Source organism: Labeo rohita, chromosome 21 (assembly GCF_022985175.1).
Source record: "Labeo rohita strain BAU-BD-2019 chromosome 21, IGBB_LRoh.1.0, whole genome shotgun sequence".
NCBI lineage: Eukaryota > Metazoa > Chordata > Actinopteri > Cypriniformes > Cyprinidae > Labeo > Labeo rohita.
This window is the reverse complement of record NC_066889.1, coordinates 21,064,706-21,085,360: the sequence shown is the minus strand read 5'-3', so window position 1 is coordinate 21,085,360 and position 20,655 is coordinate 21,064,706. Positions and strand designations below refer to the sequence as shown.

The 20,655-nt window shown below is 35.4% G+C and overlaps 2 protein-coding genes across 3 annotated transcripts; both read left to right on the top strand.

Annotated features, from left to right (window-relative positions):
- On the top strand, window positions 1–3,339 carry LOC127152705 (beta-1,3-galactosyl-O-glycosyl-glycoprotein beta-1,6-N-acetylglucosaminyltransferase 4). Its single transcript, XM_051093521.1, has 3 exons — window positions 1–162; window positions 540–725; window positions 859–3,339. Exon 3 carries the CDS (start codon window positions 860–862, stop codon window positions 2,123–2,125), a length of 1,266 nt encoding a protein of 421 aa, XP_050949478.1. The 5' UTR covers window positions 1–162; window positions 540–725; window position 859; the 3' UTR covers window positions 2,126–3,339.
- A 1,341-nt stretch (window positions 3,340–4,680) lies between these two features.
- On the top strand, window positions 4,681–19,733 carry fam169ab (family with sequence similarity 169 member Ab). Of its 2 annotated transcripts, none has more exons than XM_051093818.1 (13): window positions 4,681–5,029; window positions 10,279–10,415; window positions 10,743–10,842; window positions 10,968–11,053; window positions 11,864–12,035; window positions 13,024–13,203; window positions 13,862–13,984; window positions 14,219–14,313; window positions 16,120–16,162; window positions 16,285–16,402; window positions 16,826–16,985; window positions 17,185–17,349; window positions 18,701–19,733. In XM_051093818.1, exons 2-13 carry the CDS (start codon window positions 10,281–10,283, stop codon window positions 19,625–19,627), a joined length of 2,304 nt encoding a protein of 767 aa, XP_050949775.1. In that variant the 5' UTR covers window positions 4,681–5,029; window positions 10,279–10,280; the 3' UTR covers window positions 19,628–19,733. The 2 variants fall into 2 exon arrangements, with proteins under 2 accessions (XP_050949775.1, XP_050949777.1); XM_051093820.1 differs by lacking the exon at window positions 4,681–5,029 and adding an exon at window positions 5,133–5,296.
- The last annotated feature ends 922 nt before the right edge of the window (window positions 19,734–20,655 follow it).

Here is a 20,655-nt window from a genome sequence, read left to right as displayed (position 1 = left end):
TAAAAGTTCCGGCAGCGTTTTGCAGCAAGAATGTTCATTCGTGTACACAATTTAACAAAGAGTCTATTTGGGGATGCTGTAAGTTTGTTTTTTTTACATTGTAAGGAAAAATGTTGCACAATGGAATAATTTACACAATAACAAACATGTGACACTTGTAGGGTATGTATTTGTTTCTCTTTATTTGATACATAATTGTAATGTATAAGTTTAAATATGATGTAAGCAATAACAATAACATTTGACAATATGACAAAGGAATAACCATTTTAATAATGATATTTTGAAATGGAAAAAAGGTTAAAGATCAAGTGTGAAGTTTTGCTGTTTATTTTGTTACTGAGGTTAACACGTCCCTGGCCTGTTAAATTTTTCATGCAAGCAAATAACACTTTTTTTAAAGGTGAGAAAAAGTTAAGAGCGCAATTGAATATGATATAAATGTTGATGGAAGTTAACTTATATTTAAACAAGATTATTAAATACATAAATAGCACAGAAAATTTTACTTTCTAATCTTCTTTTCTTTCTGGTTTTAGAATTAATAATCAAGGATTGTGTATGGTTTTTTGACTCCTCCTCTTGACTTCTAACAAGGTGTGGCATTACTTACTGAAAAACCTTATATGTAAGAAAGACACCACTACACCACCACTGTTGTGTTGCTCTGAGCCTGTATTTTTTGCTGACGGAACAAATACACACTAGGAATACGTGTGTAAGATGTAGGTTAACTTGTTTTTTAAATTGAACTGTTTAATGAATATATATATATATATATATGACTAAATTGTGCTGTACTGTACGTTGAAATTAGTTGCTGAAATGTGTAACAAGAGCCTTTCTCTCTCCCTACAGAATGAAAAACTTGTGTCACCTCAAACTGAAAAAAATCTTCTTTATTTTTTTAGCACTTGCACTTCTTATCTTTTGTTTTGTCACACTTTTAAGTGTAAATGAAAGAGAAAGACAGACAATCAGAGTGTTTGTGAGGCCACGCCTGACAGGACAATATGAAATCAACTGCACAGCAGTATATGAAATGGAACCAGTGGAACTGAGTAAAACTTCAGCCATTCGCAAGGAAAAAATCTACGTAGGGCCCACCGATGAGGCTGTTGTGAATGCCACGTCTGATTGTGATCAATTTCTGTCACAGGGTTATGATGTGATTCAAGGCTCTGAGTTTGAGCGTGAATTTCCCCTTGCTTATTCTTTGGTCGTTCACCAAGATGCGGCTCTTGTGGAGAGGATGCTAAGAGCCGTTTATATGCCGCATAACATTTACTGCATACACTATGATCTGAAGTCTTCGGATGATTTCATTTCAGCAATGAAAGGTCTGGCCCGCTGCATCCCCAACGTCTTCATCGCCTCAAAGCTGGAGAGGGTGCAGTACGCAGGCATCTCACGACTCAAAGCGGATCTCAATTGCCTGTCTGACCTCCTAGATTCTGAGGTCAAGTGGAAGTACGTTATCAACCTGTGTGGTCAGGACTTTCCACTGCGGACAAACGCTGAGCTGGTGTCAGATCTAAAAGAGCTGAAAGGCAAGAACATGGTGGAGAGCAAGTGGCCTGGAGGAAAGCAGTGGCGATGGACTTATCATCATTTACTGAAAGATGAAAATTCAGAGTACTACGGAACACCTTTCACCACTTCTGAAATAAAATCTCCACCTCCTCACAACATAGACATGTTTGTGGGCAGCGCATACTTTACACTCTCAAGGGAATTTGTGGTTTTTGTTAACCAGAGTTCCCAAGCCAGGGATTTCCTGGCATGGTCTGAGGACACATACTCACCTGATGAACATTTCTGGGCGTCTTTGATTCGTGTGCCTGGAGCGCCAGGGGAAGTGCCAAGTTCTGATCCTGAGATCTCAGAACTAGTAAGTAAAACCCGACTGGTAAAGTGGTGGTCTTTAGAAGGGACACATTATCCACCATGCACTGGTGTCCATGTGCGATTAGTGTGTATTTATGGTGCTGCTGAGCTCAGATGGCTCCTAGACTACGGCCACTGGTTTGCTAATAAAGTGGATCCAAAAGTGGATCCCATTCTTATTGAATGTTTAGAAGAAAAGCTGGAAGAAAAACGGCTGAGTGCGCAGAGTGGAGTATAAGGATTCTCATTCTGGAGATCACTAATAATGGACGGTTGTTGTATGTTGTAAGTTATTCTCTGTCGCCCTCTGCTGTGGACTAAAAAAATGGCGCAGGAGTTGGTTTATTAATGCATTGTTTACAATATTTCATTGCTTTAAGTTAAAGTAATACTAATGAAATGAAGTGTAATCACGTTTTCATTCATTTTGTTGTCATTTAGCAGATCTCCAAATTTTAACTGAATTTCTCTTCTGCTCACCAAGCCTGCATTTATTCAATCCAGAATACGGCAAAAGCAGTAATATTGTGAAATATAATCAATATAATCAAAAATAATCATTACTCCAGTTTTCAGTGTCACATGATCCTTCAAAAATCATTCTAATATGCTGATTTGCTGTTCAAGAAACATTTATTATTATTATTATTATTATTATTATCAATATTTAAAACAGTTGAGTACATTTCTTTAAGGATTCTTTGATGAATGGAAAGATCCAAAGAAAGAAAATATTTTTATTTAGCAAGGATGCTTTAGATTGATCAGACGTGATGATAAAGACATTTATAATGTTACAAAAGATTTTTATTTCAGATAAATGCTGTTCTTCTGAACTTTATATTCATCAAAAAATTTCAATAAATAATAAATGTTTTTGTGAGCAGCAAGTTAGAATATTAGGATGATTTCTGTAGAATCATGTGACTAGAGTAATGATGCTAAAAATTCAGCTTTGAAATCACAAAAATAAATGACATTTTAAAATATATTCAAATAGGAAACATTTATTTTAAATAAAGATTTTTTCTTTTTTTCTGTACTTTGGATCAAATAAATGCAGGCTTGGTGAGCAGAACAGACTTCTTTAAAAAACATTAAAAATGTTACTGTTTAAAAACGTTTGACTGGTAGTATAGTTGTCATTTAGAACTTTATTGTCTGTATGAAAGTACTTTGTAAATTATTTAAAAAATATTTATAATAATTATTATTAGTTGTTATTATTTTGACCCACTGTGACAAAAATGACCAATATGGGATACTTTTAAAATGTCTGAATTGTCTAGCAAAATAATGGAATTATAAATTAATTATCATGCATTTAAGTTCAAGCAACGCTAAAGTTAACACAACTGAAAAAGGAATTGCAATAATGTGTGTAATATCTATTCCCCCACTCTATCATCTACATTTATGTGCATTGTTTTACCTTCATGCAGCATATCGTGAATGTACAAATATTTGTCATGCCAATAAAGTACCTTAAAACTTTAACTATGTAACTTTGTTAATATGAGGGACGAATAAACTTAAGAAATCCAGTTATGACTGTTATTATTTTAATGCACACAGAACAAAAATAATTAAAAGCATGCACCAGCATTTTCTATATCTTATATCTGTAATTTTAGTGTTATTTTAGGATTATATATATTATACAGTATTTGTAGTATTTAGCCTTCACATAGGATTTCAGTAATGTTTTAATTTGTTTTTTATGTTTTTAATTTGAGTTGTTTTATTTTTCCATAACTGCAGCTTATTGTGGGGTGGTATTCGTGTCATACAGCGTGTCCACCTCCCATGGAAAGAGAACACTGTGTTCTTTTTGAACGAGGAAGGGTTTCAGATGTTAGTTTTGAAATTCAGACCATGAGCTGAAAATTCATGGTCATGCTTTTGCTGAGATCAACTGCTGTAGACAAATTTTGATTCTATACCACCAGCATAGAGAGACCACAATTTAATGTAGTTTGATTTGTTAACCAATAACCGTGTTATCCACTAATTAGTCTATATAAAATCTGTTAAGTATGTTTTCTTCCGCATTGTACCCCTCAGAGTTAAACCAATGTCTTGACTTTCATCTCCAAGTTACTGTGTAGTTTGCTTTCCTGTCATATCCTTTTTGACCAAACCAGTTAAATTCAGCACCAGAATTCAAACAACTTGCCCTCCCCTCAGAAACTCACAATCTCACACACACATAATTAAAAGCATGCACCAGCATTTTCATCTTATATCTGTAATTTTAGTGTTATTTTAGGATTATATATATTATACAGTGTTTGTAGTATTTAGCCTTCATTAGGATTTCAATAATGTTTTAATTTGTTTTTTATGTTTTTAATTTGAGTTGTTTTATTTTTAATAAATGTTAGGCATATTCCACAATTTAGTTTTCCTTTGTCTCTTAATTCATTCAAGCTAAATCTATCCCAAATTATATTAGAATACTTTTCTACAGCTTATTTGAGCTAAATCTGATCAATCTTTTTGAAGCACTTTATTTATTTGTGCAGCTTGACTCCATGTGTTTCAGCTATTACTCTTTTTTATACTGTCTAGTGAGCCATTTGTATGCCCTGTGCAAACACATTTCTTGGAATAATCAATTTCTCAATCCAAGACTGCCATCTACTGTATAGGCCAACTATTTTTATACTATTTAATACTGAATTAGCCTGATAGCCAGTGCAATACTTAAATCTATTTTTACACCTCCACTGACAAACTTATCCTCTTGCTCCTATACGTCACATTCTACACATGACACCCTGTGAAAGCAGACTTTTCCTTAGGCACTAGTCTTCAAAGGTTTCCTTTTGTCACAATTTCATCTCTCTGTTTACCAGCAGATCTTTGAATTTTAATTAATCCTAGTATAGTTTGTTTCGCATGCCTCTTAAACATAAGAGAAATATAGTAATTTTCTCAAATCCTTTACTTTGGAGATATTTGAGACCTCTCACATCCCGTAGAAAGCAGCTCCACGGGTGCGCGCGCAGGGCTGACCGCGTCTCCGAGCTGACGCTATTAACAACAAGCGGAGGATCCGTGATTATATCGGCTACTGGTTAAATAACCCGCTTAACGGAAAATACAAAACACATAAAATCACATCATCACGCGGCTTAAGGTGAGTCAACAGTTTTCCTCCAGTCGCGTACGTGCATGGTTGATAGTTTCTCGCGTGTTGCGAAAGCGAACTGAACTGGCACGGCCCAGTACTGGGGGGATGCAGTTTATTCAGATGTCTGAGATTATATGCACTGCTGTTTAAGCTTTGATTTTTCATAATCTGTCTGGAGTGGTCGTATCTGAGACGTTGTACTGAAATGTTGCATTACAATTGTGGACATTTTCTAAAAATCAAACAATGATTGAGATGTGCATGCGACTTCAGGTGAGGCGCACAAATATTGGGTAAAATATGAGCGTGCGCGCTCACGCACTTTACGAAACTCGTTTACTTTCTGATTCCTGCATCTGCGTGCATTTTCAATAACTGATGTCAGTGATTGACAGGCCTGAACGGTATCGTTTATTCATTATTATTTAGACTTTTAGTTTTACTTTTGGTTTTGTTTAGATAGTTTGGATTCTTCAGCCTTTGCCTTCTTGTTTAATGTTATAGTTATAGGCTACAGCATCTTGAAGCGGTAGTTTTTTTAACGCTATATGACGATTTTGTTTTGTTATCCATAGAGCAGCATGATGTGGACACGTTTTTTGACACACCCCCTCAGTCTGACTCGTTCCGTTAGTGTAGATGTGACAGAACATTTATAGTTTTAATCATTTGCAAGACAAATTGTCGCTTATTTTGAATAAAGTTAGTTTAGCTAGTTAATAAAATTAATAAACAGGCAGGTAATTCGTGAACGAATCGTTACTTAAGACGGATCTTTTCGATGCTTCGGTTAAAGCGGTTCAATAACGATTTGTTCACGAAGCGGTCCGAGCGGATCTTCAAGTCAGTTTGAAATATTGAAACGATCCAAAACGAAAACAGATAAGTGAACCAACTTGACTAATCGAATGAAAAGTTATTTATTTTAATACAAAATGTTAACGTAAACATGTTGAATGTTGAATCCTGTACTGAACCGGTTCTTTGAAATGAACGGTTCGAAAGAACCGATTCGCGACTTTCCATAACTGCAGCTTGTTGTGGGGTGGTATTCGTGTCATACAGCGTATCCACCTCCCATGGAAAGAGAACACTGTGTTCTTTTTGAACGAGGTAGAAGGGTTTCAGATGTTAGTTTTGAAATTCAGACCATGAACTGAAAATTCATGGTCATGCTTTTGCTGAGATCAACTGCTGTAGACAAATTCTATACCACCAGCATAGAGAGACCACAATTTAATGTAGTTTGATTTGTTAACCAACAACTGTGTTATCCACTAATTAGTCTATATAAAATCTGTTAAGTATGTTTTCTTCCGCATTGTACCCCTCAGAGTTAAACCAATGTCTTGAGTTTCATCTCCAAGTTACTGTGTAGTTTGCTTTCCTGTCATGTCCTTTTTGACCAAACCAGTTCAATCCAGCACCAGAATTCAAACAACTTACCCTCCCCTCAGAAACTCACAATCTCACACACGCCTCCTTGTTTTTATGAGCACAGCGTCTCTTCTCCGCCATTGTGTTTCTCTTGTGAATTGTTATCTTGACTCTAGTTTGAGTTGTCATCTTTCACTGTCAGTTTTTAATGAAATCACCCAACAAGTAAAAAAGTTGCATTTTGGAACTTGTAAGACATGTTTTGCATTGCCTTGATAGCCTTCCGCCTTAATTGTGCTAAGTCAATATTAGTGTTGATTAACTATGAGGCATTGCCTCCAGACTTTTTTTGTGCTTGACTGCTAATTCTGTCTGACAATGTGTGAATATGAGAGAATGAGAATGAGGGAACTAGCTCATTTGTTATGTAATGATAGTTCACATGTTCACACAGGCATACTGTCTGCTTGTGTGTGCTATGGGCAGCCGTTCTCCGTTCAAGCCAGATAACTAGGCCTCTGTACTGCCATAGCTGCTTTTGTTTATTTAAAAGACACTGGGGCTAATTGTCACAAAGGCTGTATATCAGTAACTGTAAAGTTATATGAGTCTTCGATCAACCTGATTTCACTTTCACATGCAGCGGCTGTAATGCACTAATAACACCCCCTGCTGATTTTAGCCTCGGATTTATTAAGTTAATTGGCTTTATCTGCTCTGCTTGCGTGATACTACAACAGAGGCAAGAATAGATTCAAAAGCCCTCGGTGAACCATGGCTGTGCACCCAGGATAGGGGGTTTGGAATTTCTAGGAGTTGCCTTTGTTTTGGGCAGAACGTGACCACTGGTATTTTGAAATGCTGTACTCCATATGTGCTTGGTAGCACATGTAAAGCATGTATGTTTTACAACGCCATATTATTTTAGTAGCAATCCCTGTGATGGTGAATTTCACAGGAGGGCGAAAGATTTTCACACAGATGTCACAATTGGTTCAAGTTTGTTGCATGGATTTGTCACACTGACCAGCTGGTTACTTAGAAAGTGACTTTTGTGTGAGCTGAGCTTTAATATCCTGTATATTGCTACCTTTTACCTGCAATATTTTGCATAAAATTTGCTAATGTGACCACACCTTGAGAGACTTCATTCAGAAACATTAGGTTTCAGCTGACAAAGCTCTTTCTGTCTGAATATTAGAGCATTTCCCCAGTATCTTTGAGAGTAGAGAGTGCTGGGGACGCCAGACGTTTATTTCCAGCTTTTCCTGTAGACAGCTGTTATGCAACTTGTGCCGCTGCACAACATGCTATTGATGTTTTTGCCTTCAGCTATAGCACGCTCATGAAGCTTCATTTTGACTCATGCTAAAGTTGCATTTAACAGCAAGCAGATCAAAAGTAAAAGCATTTTTAAAAATAATGATGATTTTTTTTTATTAGTTGGATAATACAAATGCATATATTATATTAACAAAACATGCATCAAGCAAAGGGTTTATTTGCTCAAAACTAGTTTTATTTAAAGATGTGGAGTGTATTTTCTTCACCTTTAAAGGTGAAATATCATGAAAATCTGACTTTTTCCATGTAGTGCTATAATCAGTTCCCCAGTGCATCTACCAAGCTAGAAAATGTGAAGTAAGACAACTTAGTACCTTTGTTTTGGTAAGCCTTTTTCTGCATGCATGTGAAAAAAGTAGTTCGTCAGATTTCGCTCCCTCTGTGACATGGTAAAGGGATCTTGTTATAATATTACCACCCCTTAATCTGAATGTTTCCACCTACAGCGCTGTCATTTTGTTTTTGCAAGCTACAAAGGTGTAGCAGTGCTAACGCCATAGTGAAAGTTTGAGCAAAGCATGCTAATGGTTCTGTCTTTGGCTGCAAGCATAGAACTCTATTTAGAGTCTTAGTCTTATAGACAAGAGAGCAGTGGATTTATTGATTTATTTACTGTATATTACATTGCTGCCATGCAGACCTAATGTAAACATGTGATTTCTTTCCTAGCTGTTTACCCTCACAGACAAAGCTGACTCTTTTTGTAGTTCCTGTGTGTTTTTAACATAAATTTGTGTGTATTTGACAGTTTAAGCGCAATGAGACATGAAAGAGAAGTTTAACTAATATAGTTTAGGCATAATAGGTCTCCTTTAATGTAAATTAGCATTGCAAAAAATATTATTCTTGTGCATTCTTGCACCAAATGTAAGTTGGTTTCCCTGATAGTTTGCAGGCCACTCCAAACCTCAGGTCCTGTGGTGCAGCCCTCTGGCACATGTAAAAAGATCATGCATTCCACTGGATGAATATAGGATGTCAGGTGTTCTTTTGGTGGCTGGTTGGGATTTTGTGGCTCACGGCTGTTGTGTATGACTGTGTGGGTGTGCTTATATGGACAGACATAATATTGATTTCTTGTGTGTGCCGTGGCCTTGAAAGTCACAACTAGAATATTTTAACAAGGCAAGAACATTGCAGCGTTAGCAGTCATAATTTCACTGGCGACTATCAATAAATTCCATTTCAAACGTCACATCATTTACAAAGTATAACAGTTTTAAATTTATTTTGAATGATTACTTTTTATGTTCAATTTTTTCCAAAAATAAAAATCCTTCCTGACCCCTGGACGCTAAAAAAGTGGTGATCTGTTGGACAGTCATTCCAACCTTTTTAGATTTGCAGTGAAGCTTGGCTGTGTGTGTGTATATGTGAGCAGGCATGTTTGTGTGTGTGTGTGTGTGTACTACTGTTCGGTCTGATTGTCAGCGTGACACAGATAGTTGTTGACAGTAGGGGATTCATTGAGGCCAGCTGAGGATGGACAGAAGCCAACTATGATGTTCAGGATAGTGTCTGCACTGTTGGAACAGAGAATGTGTATTTATGAATTTGTGTTTTGTCTAAGCTTTGTTTGCATGCAATGTATTTTTTGGTTTTGCTTTGTTTTTCGGATTTTCTTATATGGTCGAAATTGCATTGCGTTACTGTGAGAATGGTTTTCTCAGAGTTGAAGTGTTGGGTTTTAATGATGCCAAACTTGACTCCAATGTATAGTTAGTTACTAGAGATCTTAGGTCATGCGCACACACACAAACGTGTAAACATCCCTTATGACTATTGAATTATTCTGCACCCAGATAGACTCTGTGAGATTTAAGATGCTGAAAAATCGAATACTTTTGTTTTGCTTATTAAGTGTTTAATGTTGACTGCAGAATTTCTGACAGACAGACAAAATATTCACTGCAACATGCAGTTCCCTATCAACCTGTCTGACGTCTATTGGATCAGTTCTTCATTGTCTTATAATAAACCTCCTTCTGTTCCCATCTAATAGCCAGAGTTTAGCTTTCTACTGTGGTTACATAGCCAAAAAACACTTTTCAGGTGACTGTATTCTGCATAAGGTGCTGCTGAATGACCCAAAGGAGGACTTGAAGAACCCAAATATAAAAAGATTTTGTAAATTAGGGTTTTATACAGTGATCACTAAAAAACAAATGACATTGTGAAAGGTCAATGGTGAAAAGACCTTTTTAATATGAAAATTAAGCATGTGAGGGATGTTTGTTGCAGATGCAGATTGTATCAAAAGATATTTGGTCAGGCGAAGATGAAATAAGAGGCAACAGCAAGATAGTCAAACATTGTTTTTTGTTTAAACAAAACAAGCAGTAGCAAGAAATTTGCTTTTTGCCATTCCTAACTTATCACTATGCTTGCAGGTAAAAAGTATTTAAAAGAAATTAGTCATTAATTAATTTTCTGATAAAATTTGACACAGTAATTGATTAAAACAACAAGCAAACAATTTAATTTATTTGACCAAGCACTGAAGTTGCCATTTTTGTGACCTCTGACCCCTGCAGGGATGGAGTTCCCTGTAGATATGTTGGTGTCTGGCAGACATGAGGACTTGGAAAGTTCAGCCCAGAGCTACATGAACAAACTGCTTTACAGCAACCCAGATAACACACAGTACCTTACCCTGCCCAGCACGAGAAAGGTAAAACAAACACACACACACACACACACACACACACACACACACAGAGCTTACATAATGTGGAGAATATCAGATGATACTGAAAAAGAAACTTTTCTGTTATAGGCTTATCCAATTTTACAATTTCGCATATATAATATAATATCTAAAATGAGCATAATAAGTTGAGAACAATGTTACAACTCAAATTAAGTGCTTTTTTAAAATCACTTTTCTTTTTTTTTTTTTTTGCTTTTGAATCCCTTTAAAATTGGCTCTACTCACTTCCATTGTGCCTCACCAATGATTAAATTGTAACCTGGAATATTGCTGTTCTGGCTCTTTTAGATCCGAATCAGTCCTGCCAATGTCGGGTTTGTTCCTCTTTATGGAGCCAATCTCAAACACAAAGTCCTGGCTCTGTTTGCTCCTGAGGACCAGTTCACAGGTAGCCCACTTTCCTGCCCTTTTTATCAATGACAATAACATCATGGTTAGATTTGAGTTTATTAGTGTTTTATTTACCTTTAATTCCTCTTCTCCTTGCTTCTCTTAATTTTTATTCAAAAATAGCTGTGGCATTGTTCTTGGCTGATCAGTGGTACGCAGTTGAAGATATCCTCAGAACGTCAAATCCTGCAAGAGAAGGCCTTGTGAAGGTAATCTTTTATTTTGTTTGGAAAGCTTGGGCATTGAACTTTTTAATGAAATTATTCAGGCACATTTTTGTACTTTGAAAAGTGTCTGTTCAGAATGTTGCTTCTTTGCCAAGTCAATAAAAAAAGCTGAAGTCTGGCATTTTCTTCGAGGCCTTGTTAAGGACTTTCAAATGTTCTCAAGCACTCTTACAATGATCTTGTGTATTTTTTATATGTATTTTGGTATGTGTGTTAATGTTTAATTATAGAGAGAAAGAGAGAGAGAGAGGAGAAAACAAAAGCAATGTTTGAGCAGTGAAATGTAGTGGTTTGGCCAAACAAATAATTGCAAACAGACTGTATATTGTGGCTGATCATTGAGAGGTGTTTTTGTCTCTTTGCATACATAGGCTTTTATTAGAACACAGTCCTAAATATTTTTAAATATACAGACACTCTTTCTTTCTCTCACTCACTCAAAAATACTCAATCCATCCATTTTCTTTATGCTTGCACTTGTTCATTCCACTGTAATGTGTAGTGTAACACACTCCATGTGTTGTAATATCCTGTGAGGCAGTCTGGATTTCCTTTGCAGGAATATCATCTTTATATCTTGTTTTACATCTGTTTAAAGTCAGCATAAAATGAAAATTCAACTTATTTATTTTCTAAAAGCATGTTACTGATCTTATTGTCAGTTCAACCATTAAATTATTATTATTATTATTATGATTATTATTATTATTTTGTAATTTTTGTAGCTTGATCTCCCAGTGAAATGTCAGATACAATTTAAAAGACATGGTTTGTTTTCTTTTGTGGTAAAAGGTAAGGTCTGTGGGCGAAAGGATTGTCTTGTATGTGCTGAACCGCATCATTTACCGGACGGTGGAAATGGGTTCTAACGAGGTGCCGTTTCTGTGCCACGGAGAAGACGTCTTTGCCAAAATCCTCTGGAAGAATGGAGAGGCGGTGGGCTTCTACTCAGTCAAATCTAAAGGTCGGTTTTTTTCCTTGGAGAAGTCTGGCAGTGCAGTAGATGCATTGCTCATTCTGCCCACTGTTTAAGTTTACAGCATAAAAAAAAGTTGTAGATTTAAAGACTGTAAAAAAACATTACTCATTATTATCCTGAAAAAGTTTTGATGGATCCTAGAAAGTTACATATGGAAGCCCACATAAGAAAAAAATATCATTTCAATTATAAACGTTAGAAAACACAAATGACACCTCTTTAAAATTAGAATTTTTTTATATCTCAAAATTATATATACAAAATTATGACTGCAATAATTTCGATTTTATCACATTATTATCACATATATCTTTTTTTTTTTTTTTTTTTTTTTTTTATGTCATTTTTTTTCATAATTCTGAATTTATATAAAAATTGGACTTTGTGTCATAATTTTTTTTTATTTCATAATTGACTTGGTATGTCGTAATTATGACTTAAAATTTAGACATTTTATATCGTAATTATGAGTCATAATTTAGATAATGCATAATGCTTTTTATCTCAGTTATGACATTTGTAATTTTGACTATTGCATTATTATGACTTTTGAATGTCGTAATTATGACTGGCATAATTTAGATTTTTGTGTGTCGTAATTCTGAATTTTTATCTCAAGAATATGACTTTTTATGTAATTTTGACTTAGTTAATTTTGATTTACTAAAGCATGTTTTTTTCTTATGTAGTGGAACAGCTATAACTTTCTGTAGGTTATTATTGTTATTATTATTATTATTATTATTATTATTATTATCCAATATAATGTTAACTGTTAATAAAAATAAGTATCACTATTCAAGATAAAGAGTTACCACTTTACAATAAGGTTGTACATTAGGTAACTACAATTAGTTAATACATTAAATAATGTTAACAGATACTTTTTACTAATATTGTAAACGGAAACCAGTGTAACATGCCCACTGCTGTAGACGTTTTTTCCATCTGCTGTGTTCGTTCTCCTCTACAGGTAGTTTGTGTAATAGCTTTGTGAGCCACTGCTACCTACTTCCTGTCATGGACTCTATATTTGTGCGGAAGGATCATCGTGGTAACGGTCATGGCTTGCAAATGTTGGAGGACTTTGTGGACTCCTTTAAAGATGACGAGCTGGGCTTAAAATACCCTTTAACACCAGCAATGCAAAAGGGTCAGAAATCTGCTTCACTTCTTTACTCCCCTTTACTAGTTTGTAACCTTATGCTCTACAAGGAAGGAAAAAAACATTTGAATGAGGTGACAGTATTGAAATTTAGTAAGCAAATGCCTGTCATGCACTGGGCCTGCACAGTGTTATTGTATAGAGGAGCTGTTTTGAGACTGTAGTGAAATATTAGAAAAGCTGTGTTATTAAAAACTGAGCAGCACAACTGTAGTCAGCATTTATAAAATAACAGTAAATTTTTCTTGAACACCAAATCAGCATATTAGAATGATTTCTGAAGGATCATGTGACACTGAAGACTGGAGTAATGATGCTGAAAATTCAGCTTTGCCATCACTGGAATAAATGACATTTTATTAAAATAGAAAGGTTTTTAAATTCCAATAATGTTTCACAATATTACTGCTATCAAATATATGCAGCCTTGGTGAGCAGAAGAGACTTCTTTCAAACACGTTTTTAAAAAATTGAACCGACCCCAAACGATATTGTAATTAAACCTTGTGTATATATCACATAGAGTATATATTTTATTATTTACTTGCTTACTTTTCTATATAGTATGTAATTAGATTGTAAATAAATATATTAAAAGCTACATTTCTTCAGTATGTTTTACTAAATTTATAAATATGTGTTTTAGTATGCAGACAGTACCTAAGCACATACCCGGCCGATGTGGACCTGCTGTGGGAGGTGGAAGGAGTTGGAGGTCCCTACCAGAAAGTGAAAGTAGCAAGCAAACTTGCCTCCATGACAGTACAATGTAAGCTTTTGCACTGGTTCCTCCAAGGTCACTCATAACTGTTACTAACCTTCCCAAAACTCCTGCTAAAAATGCTAAAATGTAACAGTTACAGGGTTATTTCTCAATATGGCAGGTTTTAACAGTATATCTCAATGTTCATTGCAAGTGACATTACACTGTCAGCTCAATTTGACATCTTTACTTGATTGATACAGGTTAGTTTTTAGATTTGTTGTTTCCCTCTTCATACAGGCAACCACAGTGCTTGGACGGCAGAGGAAAGCAAAAATGGAGAGGTTGCGGTTAATGAGGTGGAGATGACCGAAGAGAGCTGCCTGGACATCACGGTAAATTTAATTCTGTTTTTATGTAGTATATCTAGATGTTTTTCTTAGTGTTTTCAGCGTTAATGTCTTAGGAAAAAAGACTAAAGATATGGAAGCCTGTTTCTACCACTAAATAAAAAATAAAAAAAGATAATTGCAACTTTTTAGTTGTGAGATATAAACTTGCAATTCTGAGAACGTATCAGTAAATTTTTTTTTTTTTTTTTTTTAAGATTTGTTTTTTGGCATTTTTGCCTTTATTGTATAGGACAGTTCAGATATGACAGAAAGCAAAGTGGGAGAGAGAGGGGGGGCGGGATCAGGAAAGGTCCTCGAGTCGGGATTCGAACATGGGACGCCCGTACCACAAGGCTACCGGTGCTGACATCAGTAATTTTTTTTCCTCCAAATTGAACTTTATAACTGAGAAAAAAGCCAGAATTGTGAGATATAAACTTGCAATTGCCAGAAAAAAAAGTTGTTGCAATTGCAAGTTTTTATCTCACAATTCTGACTTTATTTCTTGCAACTGTGAGTTTATATCATGCAATTCTAAGAAAAAAGTCAGAATTGTGACTTTGTATCTCCGAGTTCTGATTTTATAACTCGCAATTGCGAGTTTGTCTTCGATTCTGAGAAAAAAAGTCAGAACTGTGATTTTATATCTCGCAATTCTGAATTTATAACTCGCAATTGCAAGTTTATATCTCACAACTCTGAAAAAAAGTCAGAATTATGACTATATCTTGCAATTCTGACTTTATTTCTCACAATTGCAAGTTTAGATTTAGTGACTATATGTCGTAATTCTGACTTTATAATTCGCAAGTATGAGTTTATATCTTACAATTCTGAGAAAAAAAGTCAGAATTCTGACTTTATATCTTGCAATTCTGACTATAACTCGCAATTTCGAGTTTGTATCTCACAGTTCTAAGAAAATATAGAGATATAAACTCAAACTTGCGAGATATAAACTCAAACTTGCGAGATATAAACTCAAACTTGCGAAAAATACATTACTTGCAATTGTAAGTTTATATCTCGCTATTCTGAGAAAAGTGAGTACTGTGACACTATATCTTACAATTCTGACTTTGTAACTCACAATTGTGAGTTTATATGTCACAGTTCTGAAAAAAAGGCAGAATTGCTAGATATAAACTCAAAATTGTGAGGAAAAAAACCTTTTTATCTTGCAATTCTGACTTTATTACTTGCAATTCAGAGTTTATATCTCGCAGTTCTGACTTTATAACTCGCAGTTGCGACTTTAGATCTCGCAAATCAGAATTGCAAGATATAAACTCGCAATTGTGACTTTATTTCTCAGAATTGTAAGAAATAAAGTTGCAATTCTGAGAGATTGTGAGAATGTAAGTTAGAATTGTGAGGAAAAAGTCACAATGACCATTTTTTTTAGTTTTTTTTTTTTATTTAGTGGCGGAAACGGGCTTGCATATAAAGGGGATGAATTTAGAAACATTTCTTAGAAAAGCATAAGGACAGTTACTGTACTATGTACTAGTACTATGATAGGGTTTTTTTTCACATTAACTTTCACATTAATTGTTGTGTATCTGTCAGGTACTCAATTGAAGGTTTGTTTTTCGCGTCAGTATATCTAAGAAACCCATTTAAATGGTTTCTTACTTTAGCCATTCAGACAACCTGCAGACTAGTTTATGATGTAAATATGTAGTTTTACACATGCTTGCTTTATTGTTGTGCTTTTTTTCTGAATTTGAGATATTTGTATGTAGATATTCATAGAATCTGTTAACCCTTGACTGAGTATAGTGAATTGTTTTCATTTTGGTTTTACAGGAAGACGTAGTGGTAGTCAACAAACATCTTAAAGTAGCAGAAGGTTTGAATTTTTCTTCAATTTAGCATTTTAAAAACACCCTTTCCTGCCAATTCAGGCAGTTTAAGTGGTTGTTAAAGCCTTTTCTTCTTTTTTTTTTTTTTTTTTTTATCCTCTCACTGTAGAAATGAGTGACTTGCCCATTTCCACACGCACGCGGAGCAGCGAACGCAGACAAAAGAAAAGGCCGCGAGAAGAACCAGAAGAAAGTGCCGGGGAGAACCGACCTGAAAAAATCAACAGGTCTCTAAAAACCCCTCACATATGACACCTCACTGACTGATTGCTTTCAGAGGTTATCCTTAAAAATACACTAATGGGGATTTACCCATGTGCCACTGAGATAAAATGCATAATATCAAAATGCAACAGATGGGCTCTTAAAATGACCCTCCACTATGGGTCTGATAGGAAACTGTTGATATTAAATCCAGACAGGAATATGATGTTACATGTAAGGCATATTAAATGTGATATAAATCCTATAGACTCAAACCATATCTAAAAACCAAAACACCCTAGAAATCACATAGAAACACTATAGGAACTTGATATATTATTTATTATAAATTCATGCTTTTTCATAATACGACAACTAATGCTAAATGATGCAGTTTGGAACATAAACATGTTAACATATTAGTACTCCTTGTAATTTGAATTTAGAGTGGTCGAACCAGAAGCAGAGACAGAACCTGATGCTGTTGTGCCAGAGACTAAAGAACACACGGATGGAGAAAGTGGAGGAGAGCAAGGAGGAGCAGCAACCTTGGTCCAGGTGGAGGAGGCTGCAACCACTGAGGCTTCTGCAGATACAGAAATTCTGGTGAGAGACGCAGCATCCTGTGGTTGTCTCATCACTGGTTTACTATGAGGCCAAACAAGTTAGCTTACAACAGTTGCCAATACAGTTTATGTTTGTGGTTCATATGTTCTGTGTGCCAGGGGTGCACATTTTATGTGTTCACACAGACAAATATGTACACACCCTAACCTCAGGTATTGAATTCTGTCTCTCTGTGAAGGTGGCAGAAATCAATGGAGAAATGACTGACAGTCAGGAAGAGGAGAATGAAGGGTCAGCAGTCACAACAGAGGATGTACAGTCCACACAAGAGCTCCCTCTAGAGGCAGAACCTGTCATCCAAAATGGCACTGTTGAGGCCATGGAACCAGAGGAAGAAGCACAGGTAAACTATTTAATTTGGTTTAGGTCAAAGTTATACTGATACATAATTTAAGCAATCTGTATCAATCAGTTGGATCATATATATATATATATATATATATATATATATATATATATATAAAATGAAATACTGTGAAAACAGTAATATTGTGAAATATGTTTACAGTTTCATATAACAGTTTTCTGTTGTTGTATATATTAAAATGCAATTCATCCCTGTGTTGGCAAAGATTAATATTCAGGAGACAATACTTCAGTTTTCAGTGTCACATGATCCTCTAGAGATTTTGTTGAAAGCCGTGATACACCACCAGTCAAAAGTTTCTGAACAGTAAAATTTTAATTTTGTTTAAAGAAATATCTTCTGCTCATTAAGCCTGCATTCATTTGATCCAAAGTACAACAAAGACAGTATAATTTTGAAATATTTTTACTACTTAAAATAACTGTTTTCTATTTGAATATATTTGAATATGTAATTTATTCCTGTGATTTCAAAGCTGAATTTTTAGCATCATTACTCCAGTCACATGATCCTTCAGAAATCATTCTAATTTTTTTCATTCTTTTAATCATTCTGATTTGTTGTTCAAAAAACATGCTGATTTTTGGGTCTTTTTATTCATCAAAGAATCCTGAAAAAAATGTACTCAACTGTTTTAAATATTAAAAATAATAATAAATGTTTCTCAAACAGCGAATCAGCATAAATAAAATGATTTCTGAAGGATCATGTGACACTGAATACCGGACTAATAATGCTGAAAATTTAGCTTTGATCACAGGAATAAATTACATTTTAAAAATATATTCAAATTAAAAAAAAAAAATATTTCAAATAGTAAAAATATTTCATAATATTACTGCTTTTGCTGTCTTTTGGATCAAATACATGCTGGCTTGGTGAGCAGAAGAGCAATCATTTTAATGCATTTTTGCTGAATAAAAGTATTAATTTCTTTAAAAGAAATCTTACTAACCTCAAACGTTTGATTGGTATTGTATTTATAATATAAATAATAAAAATGCATCAACCATGCATCCAAAATAAAATTTTAAATAACATTTTACGTTTTAACAAAGGTGCAGAAAATTATGGAAATTTTCCAAACGTTTCCAAAAATTCCTGGAATCATTTTTGCAACCCTAATCAGATCCGTGGCATAGCAGTCAGTGTGCTCTAATATGTTGAGCTGTGGTGCTAACTTGAGAAATACAAGTTCAAACCATACTCAAATCATTATCCAATCTCTTTTGGGAAATTTTAGGGTTTTTTTTTTGTTAAAAGCATCAATGTCAGTACTATTTAGACTGGAACTAAACAGATTCATTATTTGATTTGTCTTGTTAAGGATGACATTACTGACACCCCTGAAGAGTCTGGAGTAGTGGAGCAGATCGATCAAGAACTTGTTACTGAAGAGAAACTGGATGCAGAGGCAGAAGTTGCTTCTCCAGTTGAGGAGGAAGAGGAAGTTCAGCAGGAACAGGAAGAGGATGTAGCTTCTGCAGTTGAGGATGTAGCCTCAGCAGTTGAGGAAAAAACCATAATCACTGATCGTCCACCGGCTGTTCCTGAAGCGCCAGTCATTCCAGCCAACCTGGTGGAGTGTGTTTCCTCTGTGCAGGACAGTGATGCAGCAGAGGAACCATCTGCTCCTGAGCTAGAACCTCCACAGGAGGATACATCTGCTTCTCCTAGTGCAGCAGGTGAAGAAGAAGTCATTACAGAGACAGAGGAATCAGCTGTGAACCAACAAAATGAGACTACCTCCGATAAGCCACTTGAGACAGAGGACAGCCAACCTACAACGGAGGACTCCGAAAAAGAGCCAGAGGAAGAGAAATTACCTGAGATGGATGAAAAAGATGAACAGAAAGAGGAAGACACTGCCACCACTGAAGATGATGATGATGATGATGATGATGAGTGGAAAAGCTCAGACGAAACGCACGATTCTCCTCCTGGGGTGCGAGTTCTTCGAGGAGGCAGGGTTAAACCCGTTCCGCCAACACCCAAACGCACATCCAGCAGACTGAGCAAACCTGTCGTCATACCGGTGGTTGATGAGGAGTTTGAGGATGAAGAAGAAGAAGAGGAGGAGGAAAAGCTCACAAGCACTGAAGAGGAGAAGGGGAGCACGGAGGAAGATGAAGTTGCCGAAAACAATTCGGGGGAAGAGGAGGAGCCTCCGGTGGTTGACAGGAGAGTATTGCGGAGGAAAACCAAAGTGATCCAGTCCACGCCTACAAAAACAAAAAGACGCAGTAAAAACTGATTACATTAATTCTCAATGACACTCCAGTATACTCCATTGTCTACATTCTAAATAGTTAGTAAGCACTACTTAGTATACACTTATATACCACGATCTGTACTAGAAAGTATAGAACGTCTTTTATACTTGGGTAAGGGTTTACAACATTTAGTTTTTACCGTTGGTTTAGGTTTTGTTTTATGACTAAAAGAGAAAATTAAAACAGGCAGTATTTCATATTAATATGTTGTAAGCACAGTGCTGACATCTCAAAATTATAACTGTGATTTTACTCTCCCTTTTCTTCTGAGTTACTTTTATAATTGATACTTATTGAATGCAGCTTAAACTGCTTATAAAAAATCTAATTTCCCAGACTGAGTTACAATGTGAAGATCTTATATTAGACGTGCTGTGGATTGAGTTTCACTTATTTTTTCTGATTTTGTTCTCACAAATGTTTCGATTTCAATTTTCATTGTCACCTTTCACATAAGCTTATGTAACTTACTTTCAGATGTTTTTGAAAGGTTTTTAAATGTGTTTTCAAATTATGTGAATGCCTGTACACGTACATTATTAGATGTATTAACGCATATGCACGTTATGTTTATGCCTGAGGAAAGTGCAGGCTGATATAAAGCTTACGTGAAGGCTAATATGGCGTGGTTAGCATCCAAAACAGACATTTGCGTTTAAATGTCTTATTGTCTTGTTTTAAATACCAACTCTAGGTTATATATTAAGCTGAAAACTAATGCATAATATGTGAGTGGTGAATCTTTATAGTTGTGGATTTAAGTAAGGTAATATTAAGACTCGTGTTGACACCCGTTAGCATTTTACTCGTAGTTAAGTGTTTTGTTGACATGTTTTCGTTCTGCGTTTCGTTTTCTCTTCAAAAGTCGTCGTATTAACGCATATATATGGTCGAATTCATATTTTGTTTAAGCTGTGAAAGAACCACTCACACATTTCAGTCAGAGTTTTAATGTGGGTGACCACATGAGGGCGCACTTGGATGCTAAAAAAGCCATTGCGGGAATCTT